Source organism: Nicotiana sylvestris, chromosome 1 (genome assembly GCF_000393655.2).
Source record: "Nicotiana sylvestris chromosome 1, ASM39365v2, whole genome shotgun sequence".
Classification (NCBI taxonomy): domain Eukaryota; kingdom Viridiplantae; phylum Streptophyta; class Magnoliopsida; order Solanales; family Solanaceae; genus Nicotiana; species Nicotiana sylvestris.
The window spans coordinates 101,381,874-101,391,121 of NC_091057.1; the positions used below are offsets into that span (position 1 = coordinate 101,381,874).

General features: G+C 38.9%; 1 protein-coding gene across 1 annotated transcript; it reads right to left on the bottom strand.

The window, feature by feature from the left end:
• Positions 1-6,821: 6,821 nt before the first annotated feature.
• LOC138872604 (uncharacterized) lies at positions 6,822-8,558 on the bottom strand. The gene is made up of 2 exons (XM_070150918.1): positions 8,436-8,558; positions 6,822-7,388 (listed from the first exon to the last, which is right to left on the bottom strand). The coding sequence occupies exons 1-2, from the start codon at positions 8,556-8,558 to the stop codon at positions 6,822-6,824; spliced, it is 690 nt and encodes a 229-aa protein (XP_070007019.1).
• Between the last annotated feature and the right edge of the window lie 690 nt (positions 8,559-9,248).

Below are 9,248 nucleotides of genomic sequence, written 5' to 3' on the forward strand. Positions count from 1 at the left end.
CTTGATTATACTTCTAAAGGCGATTCGGATTATGCGTTCGCGCAACTTCGAGCAAATTTTTATTAAAAAGAGATTTCTCGGAGAATATCATTATTAATTTCATAAAAATCCGAGATGTGATGTTCACTACTTAATTATACCAAAGGGCGAATGTTCTAGATTTTATTTAAAGCATAATTTCGAAAATGATTTTTTAATAAAAATATTATCTATATTATTGTGTACACGTGCGCGTGACACAACTCTGCATGTTTTAAAAATATAATTTATAACACGAATATACGTACGCGTGATTCGATTCAAAGAAGGGTCTTTAAATCTAAATAGAAGCGGTAACAATAAAATCATGCAATAAAAATGTATTTAACAAATCAAAAATAATCAAGCCGAATATAACAGTTGAGCGACCGTGCTAGAACCACGGAACTCGGGAATGCCTAACACCTTCTCCCGGGTTAACAGAATTCCTTATCCGGATTTCTGGTGCGCAGACTGTTAAATAGACAGAGTCATATTCTCCTCGATTCAGGGATTAAAACCGGTGACTTGGGACGCCTTAAAATTCCAAGTGGCGACTCTGAAACAAACAAACAAATCCCGTTTCGACTGTCCTTTAATTGGAGAAAACTCCCCACGCACCCTCGCGGGCGCGGAAAAAGGAGGTGTGACACACGTACTGGAGGGGGCAGAAGTTATTGACTAAGAGTAGAGTGAAAGTGATTGACACAAGTTTTTTAGTAAAAACTGTATTTAAAAGAGGAAGTCTGTTTGAAAGTAATGTAGTAAAACAACAGAGACTGTTTGGAAAGAGATTGAAGAAATGAACAAATGTCCAAACACCATAAGACAGGTTTATACACAGCCAGTAGTCACATAACCAAAGTAAATTCAGTAGTCACAAACAGGGGTCAAAGGGTTTGGGATACATAGAACACTTGATTTCAAACTATGGCAAAGGTCTAGGAATTGGTTTAGACATGCTCAGAAACAGCTGACCAGGCATAGTCACAAAACCAGACACGAAGAACAAGATCACATTCATGGGTGATAGGGATATGGGGATTCATGGAGCACATGATAATAAGCATACAACAAGTGATTGGTATGGACATGCTCAGAAACAAGTAGAGGGGTAACATACTGATCTTGAGGAAGGGGAAGTATATAACATGCTAATAATGTAAATATCAACTACAAGTTTCACAACAAAACCACAAATAGAAGCAAACCAGGAACAGGATGAACTGAAACAATAAGAGAATCATATTGTTGTTGGAACTTTGAATTGAAACTAGAACATACCAGTAAAGAGGATAGTGAGCAGAATGAAAGAACAAGAGAATACAATGGTTAGCCTTGGCTTGCAGCCGGCTAATTTAAGCAGTAGCAAGTAGTACAAAAGAGAAAGCATAAAGTTTGAGTGTGAGAGATAGTTTTTGAACCAAGAGTTTGTGTGTTGTGCTAATGAAGGACTAGGGTACTTATAGTTTGAAAGTAGGTAGTAAATAAGGTAAAAATCAGAGTCCATAGTAATTATGGAACTCAGAACCAGTCAATCAGAAAATCAAGGCATGTACTCCCTTTAATTGAGGAGTTAACCTCAAATGGTCATAGACACATGATAAGTAAGGAAAGAAATCGTATAAGGATGAACATGACAAATAAGGAAATATTTTCTGCATAGTATAAGTACATAATAGGGAATAGAGGCTAGGTTCAACACAATTCAATCAAGGAAAGTCTTAAGAAACCAATTAATAGCATAATTGACCATAGAATAAGGTCAAAAAAATTCTACAAGGTAAAATTCAGCAGAAATAACACGCGGAATCAGTGAGAGATCAATCACAAAGATTCAAGGATGCAAGAATAGGAGGTAGCATTGATTTAACACCACTCTATAAGAACAAGCACATGGTAAGCAAAAATCAGAACCTTAAGAGGTCGAGTAGGACAAGAATCACATACAGAATTAAGGATTCATATAGAGCATAGTCTGAATTTGTAAGCTTAACATGATACAGGTAGGAGAAGTGAAGAATCAGAATCATTAGTGAACGAAATAAGGCAAAATCACACAATAGGCAGGGATAACCTCGATTAGGAACCATAAAAAGCAAACATAGGGCAAAAAATCATAGAATCATAGGAACATACAGATTTACTGAACACATTATAAAACAGAACCCAGAAACCTGAGGTTGGAACTAAGAAATTAGGGTTTTCAACATAGGCGAGTTGAAAAGGGAGTAAAAAACATAGAATCAGTCAAGATATGCAAGGATAGAAGTTAAAACATGAAGAATCGATTTAAACAAAGTGTAGAAGAAGTTCCTAAAAACCCTAACTTCAAAAGAAAGTAAAATAACTTAAAATCAATGATTTTTGTAAAAGAAGTTCGAGACCAGTGCAGAACATAGAAGGAACAGACTCGAATCTTTCAAAAATAGCACAGATCTAAGAGATGCAAATGAAAATTAGGGTTTCAGAAGAAACCCAAATAGAAACTAAAGAACATGTTTAGTACTTCAAAGATCGTAACAAATACAGTGTGATTTCATTTGAAATCACACCGGAGTAGCCTTGAATGGTCAAGACAGAAAATCCAAGATATAAGTCGGTGTTGCCCAGGGCCCTTGAAGGCCTCATAGAAGATGAGCAAGGCAATGGAGAAGCCATCGAAGGCTTGGGGTTGAAGGGTGGTCATCGGAGAAGACCGGAGAAGGGAGGCAGTTGAAAGTGACTAGGGTTAGGTTGAGAAAAGAGAGGAGATGAGAGGATTTGAGAGCGGCGGAATTTTGGAAATGAGATAGGGTTAGGGGTTGTTGGAATTAAAAAAGGAAAGGATTGATACAGGATTTAATTGATGTTGGGTTGGGTAGGCGGGTTCAGGGTTTGGGTTGGATGTTTGGGTATAAAATTGGGCTGGGGGTTGGGATAAATTTAGGCTATAATCGAAATGCAGATCTAGCTATAATTCATATAGCCAATTTCCCCTATCTAATTTATAATAAGTAATAAACAATTTCTAAAAAAATAATTTTATGTACCAAAATAACTTAAAATATATATTTATCATTTTAAAAATATAGGGATCAATTTTACGCATATAAAATATAATTATCCATTAAATGGGCTAACATTGCAATTATATGTAATTTAGCTTAATAAATACCAAATGCAATTATAAAAATGCGTAAAAAATATATTGACAATATTTTTGGCATAAGTATAGAGATTCAATGAATAAATCATCATAACAATAAATAGGAAAATAATTATTGGAGATTTTATGAATAAAAGGGAAGGAAATAAATCAATTTAAACCCTAAAAATTATGGAAAAAATTATATAAACCTTGTGCATGCTTATATATGCATCTATATGCTATTTTTGAAAGTATTTATGCATATTTAAAACATATAGGGAAAATTTGGGTATCAACAGCTGCCCCTCTTTACCGGGAAGGATGAAAGAATTTTCGGGTAAATAAATGATGGCTAATTTTGACCGGATGGGATGTTTTGAAAGACAGAGGCTGAACTCCGATATTTGAGTTGCCTACATATCCCCGGTTTTGCAGGAATCAGTCCATGTGTAGATCAAGATTCACCCACGGAGTATGCCGATAAAATTATTGCAAGAACGGACACGAGATGCGAAAACGGCTACGGTGAGTGGTTGAGGCTCGGGATAGTTGGAGGGAACTGGAGTGAGATTGCTCTTGCTAGGATAATGGTTGCTTACTGGTTACCTGCAGATAAAAGATGCTACAAACGTATTTGCGAAAATTTAAACATGATGCAGATTCCCTTTGGACCATGAAGGTTGTCTTCGGACGATTAAAGATGACGTCCTTAGACCATGACATCCTGTAGTGAGGGATTCACAGGACATGAAATGATGTTCTCGGTCCATGAAAATGGTGCCTCTAAACCATGATGCCTTTAAATAATGATATGCAAGTTCGAGAGATCCTTAGGCCATGGCATGGTGTCTTTCGGCTATGAGAATGATGCATTTAGACTATGACGCCTTCGTATAGATCGGTGATGTTTCAGCCCATGATATGCAATAATATGATGTGACAAGACAAGTCTTAGTCTTGTGAAAGGGAGGGCAGAGCTTAGCCCGATTGAAAATCAAATAGATAGTAGTAGAAATAGAGCAATATCTGTGCAAAGAGGGACAGTGCTTAGTCCCGTGAAAGTGGGGAGGAAAGTATTAGCCTTATGGAAATGGGGAGGCAAGGATTAGCCTCGTGCAAATGTGGAGTCAAGGATTAGCCTCATGCAAATATGGATTCAAGGATTAGACTTATGCAAATATGGAGGCAAGGATTAGCCCCATGCAAATATGGAGTCAGGGATTAGACTCATGCAAATATGGAGTCCAGGATTAGACTCATGCAAATATGGAGGCAAGGATTGGCCTTATGAATGGAGGCAAGGATTAGCCTCATGTAAATATGGAGTCAAGAATTAGACTCATGAAAATATGGAGTCAGGGATTAGACTCATGCAAATATGGAGGCAAGGATTAGCCTCATGCAAATATGGAGGCAAGGATTAGCCTCATGCAAATATGGAGTCAAGAATTAGACTCATGCAAATATGGATTCAGGGATTAGACTCATGCAAATATAGAGTCAAGGATTAGACTCATGCAAACATGGAGTCCAGGATTAGACTCATGCAAGTATGGAGTCCAGGATTAGACTCATTTAAATATGGAGGCAAGGATTAGCCTATTGCAAATGTGGGGGGACAGGGATTAGTCCCATGCAAAGAGCGAATAACATATAAGGGCAGTGTATGTCTTAGATGGAGATATATTCAATGTCTGATGGCTGGATGGATGGTGAATTTGCTTTGTGTATACATGTTTTTCGAATGCTAACGTTACGTCAAATGTGCTTGTATTCAAAGAAAAATCGTAAGTTTTATGAGGGGAGGTTGGTTCTTGCTTCGTCCGTCGGCCTTGCTCTGCTTCGTTCTGAAAGCCCCTTCAAGTCCCCCTAGGAAGCACCTGACTGTCATAGAAATAGAATTTTTTTTAAAACAAATATGCAATTATTTCTCAAAATAGAGTTGTTTCGGAAACATATTGATATATCAAGTAATTTTTGATGAACTAGTGACTGTGACACATTTCAAAGGCATTGCAGCTATCTCTTATTGGAATTTTGAGGTCCTTCTCAAAATTCTGCCTTAGTTTGGTAGATAATCTTTGACTGTTTGCGGATGATGGACCCTGCTGAGCCTTCTCCGGAATTTTGAGAATCCTTCTCAAAATTCTGCCCCAGTTCTTAACTGATTACTGACTTCTCAGCATGCGATGGCGTTGGCTGGACTTGCTCCAAAATTTTGAGGACCCTCCTCCAAATTCTACCCTTGTTTCAAATTTTGTCGAAAATGAAAATTTTAATATGATGTGACCGAACCTATAAGGCTGCCTAAGTATCCCCTCTTAAACAGGAATCAGGACAAGCGTAGTTCAATTACATCAAATGATGAAATGTAAAGTATCTAAGCATAGTATCTCTTGACTGCATCTGAATTGATCGATTTTGGCTAGACTTCTCCATCCATTTCTGCAAGTATGAGTGCTCCTCCTATTAGTACTCTGTGAACCATGTACGTGCCTTTCTAGTTGGGAGAGAATTTCCCTTTGGCTTCATCTTAATATGGGAAGATTTTCTTCAATACCAGCTGCCCTGGTGCGTACTGTCTTGGTTTGACCCTTTTGTTGAAAGCGCTGGACATTCTATTCCGATAAAGTTGGTCGTGACACACTGCATTCATTCTCTTTCAATCGATAAGGGCCAATTGCTCATAGCGACTCCTTATCCACTCTTCATTGCTAAGTTCATCTTTATGTATGACTCTTAAAGAAGGTATTTCCACCACGACTGGGATGACAGCCTCAGTACCATAGACCAACATGTAGGGTGTTGCCCCGGTTGATGTGTGAACTGTAGTGCGGTCTCCTAACAGAGCAAAGGGTAACTTCTCATGCCATTGCTTGTGGTTTTCTTCCATTTTCCTTAATATCTTTTTAATGTTTTTGTTGGCTGCTTTTATGGCTCCATTCATCTGAGGTCTGTCGGGTGTAGAATTCTTGTTCTTGATTTTGAAAGTTTCACACATAGCTTTTATCAAATCTCTGTTGATATTGGCGGCATTATCAGTAATAATAGACTCGGGAAGTCCAAATCGGCTAACAATACGATCATTGAAAATATCTGTGACGACTTTCTTGGTTACAGCTCTGTAAGATGTAGCCTCTACCCATTTTGTGAAGTAATCAATGACTACCAGAATAAACCTGTGTCCGTTTGAAGCAGTGGGATCAATCAAACCAATAACATCCATTACCCAAGCGGCGAATGGCCAAGGTGAGCTTGTTGAATTGAGCTTGTTTGGCGGCACTTTTATCATATCGATGTGTACTTGACATTGAAAGCATTTGCGGACATATTAAATGCAATCTCTCTCCATGGTCATCCAAAAGTAACCTGCCCTGAGTATCTTCATGGCCAAAACGAAACCATTCATGTGTGGACCACGGGTCCTAGCATGCATATCATCAATTAGCTTAGAAGCTTCCTTCGCGTTGACACATCTTAGCAATCCCAGATCGGGAGTTCTTCTATACAGGTTTCCTCCACTATGGAAGAAGTGAGTGGACAATCTCCGAAGTGTGTGTTTCTGAGCGTGGTTTGCATGATTCGGGTATTCTCCTTTTGATAAGTACTCCTTGATGTCATGGAACCAAGGTTTTACATCTGCTTCTTCCTAAACATGAGCACAATATGCCGATTAATTATGGATCCTTATCAGAATAGGATCAATGTAGTTCTTATCTGGATGTTGTATCATGGATGACAAAGTGACCAATGCATCGGCAAACTCATTCTGAATTATGGGCATATGTTGGAATTCTACCTTTGTAAACCTCTTTCTCAGTTCCTGCACGTGGTGCAGATATGCCAATATCTTAGAATTATTGGTGGCCCACTCTCCTTGCACCTGGTGCACAAGCAAATCTAAATCACCGATTACCAGCAACTCCTGAATGTTCATGTCGACTACCATGTTGAGCCTTAATATGAATGCTTCATATTCTGCCATATTATTGGTGCAAGGAAATCTGAGTTTAGTAGATACTAGATAATGCTGACCCATTTTTGATGTCAGAACTGCTCCAATGCCCACTCCTTTGAAATTTGTGGCCCCATCAAAGAACATCCTCCAACCATCATATGCTTCGGTAATATCTTCTCCTACAAATGATACTTCTTCATCAGGAAAATACATTTTCAAGGGTCCATATTCTCCTCCCATCGGATTTTCAGCAAGGTGATCTGCCAATGCTTGTCCCTTGACCTTACATAAATGATATCGAACTTAGTAGTATTTTCCACTTAGCCAACTTCCCAGTAGGCATGGGTTTCTGAGATATGTACTTTAGAGGATCCATCCTGGATATGAGGTATGTAGTGTAGGCACAGATGTAATGCCTCAATTTCTGGGATGTCCAGGTCAAAGCATAGCAAGTTCATTCAAGCAGAGAGTACCGTGCTTTATAAGGTGTGAACTTCTTAGTCAGGTAATATATGGCTTGATCCTTTCTTCCTGTCTCATCATGTTGTCCCAAAACACATCCGAAGGCTCCATCCAATATAGATAGATAGAGTAACAAAGGTCGTCCTGGTTCTGGAGGGACTAGAACTGGTGGTGTGGAGATGTACTCCTTGATCTTATCAAAATATTTCTGATAATTCTCGGTCCAACTTGTCTCGGCATCTTTCCTCGGCATTTTGAAAATGGGTCACATATGACCGTGGACTGTACTATGAAGCGACTGATGTAGTTGAGATGCCCTAGGAAGCTCATCACATCCTTTTTGCTCTTGGGTGGTGGTAACTCTTGAATAGATTTGACTTTGGATGGATCCATCTCGATCCCTCGGCGACTGACAATGAATCCCAGTGACTTTCCTGTGGGAACCCCAAATGCACACTTTGCGGGGTTCAGTTTCAAGTTGTACCTCCTTAGCTTGTCAAAGAACTTTCTCAAGTCCGCTATGTGATCTGCGGCCCTCTTGGATTTGATAATGACATCGTCCACATATACCTCCATTTCTTTGTGTATCATATCATGGAAGATGGTCGTCGTGGATCTCATGTAGGTGGCCCCAGCATTCTTCAGACCAAGTGGCATCATCTTGTAACAATATACACCCCATGGTGTAATAAAAGTTGTCTTCTCTGCATCTTCTTCATCCATACAAATTTGATGATAACCCGCTAAGCAATCTACGAAGTATTGGAGTTCATGCTTGGCGCAATTATCGATCAGGATATATATATATTTGGCGGTGGAAAATCGTCTTTGGGACGTGCTCTATTTATCATGATAGTCAACACATACTTTGACCTTCATGTCTTTCTTCGGAACTAACACAATGTTAGCTAACCAGGTTTGATATTTAACCACCCTGGGAACTTTGGCTTTGATCCACTTGGTAACTTTCTCCTTGATTTTTAGACTCATGTTTGGTTTGAATTTTCTGAGTTTCTGCTTGACTGGCGGACACATGGGATTAGTAGGCAACTTGTGAGACCGGTTATGTCATTATACGACCATGCGAAGATGTCCTCATATTCTATTAGGAAGAGAATGTACTCTTCTTTCTCTGTTGGCAACAAGTGAATGTTGATGCGGGTCTATTTAACGGTCACGACGTCTCCCAAATTTACTACTTCGGTCTCGTCCAGATTGGACTTAGGCTTATTCTCAAAATTTTCAACCTCCCTGACAATTTCCAATGGTATCTCATCTTCTTCCTCTGAGTCACTATTCTCATGTTGCGTTGCCTCATTACATGTCACAGTCACTGGTTCACCACGAAATATAATAATAGTGCTGTGGAAAGAAAAAGTGTAAATATAGTAGTGAATAATAAAGAGCAAATGCATTTGATTAAAACTTGAGAAATTGTTGAGACAAAGCACGGCTCGATGGATCGAGCATTTATTTTGAAACAAGTAAAGATTAAAACGAAACTACATGAAATTTTAAATGCCTCAAACGACTATAGAAGTAAATCCTGTCAAGCTACCCAAGAATTCTGCAAGCTCGGGATAATGCGGCGGTCCAATTTCTGAGAACTGCTCCCTCTACCACGATCTGAATAGTGAGGTCTTCTTCCTCCTCCTCCTCAATTATGACACAACAATCCAT

Excerpts from the sequence above, each read along its gene's own strand:
- LOC138872604 (XM_070150918.1), bottom strand. The coding sequence starts at position 8,558 with ATGAGTCTAAAAATCAAGGAGAAAGTTACCAAGTGGATCAAAGCCAAA. Across the intron at positions 7,389-8,435 it reads AGAAAGACATGAAGGTCAAA|GTCAAGGGACAAGCATTGGC; the intron begins GTATGTGTTGAC and ends CATTTATGTAAG.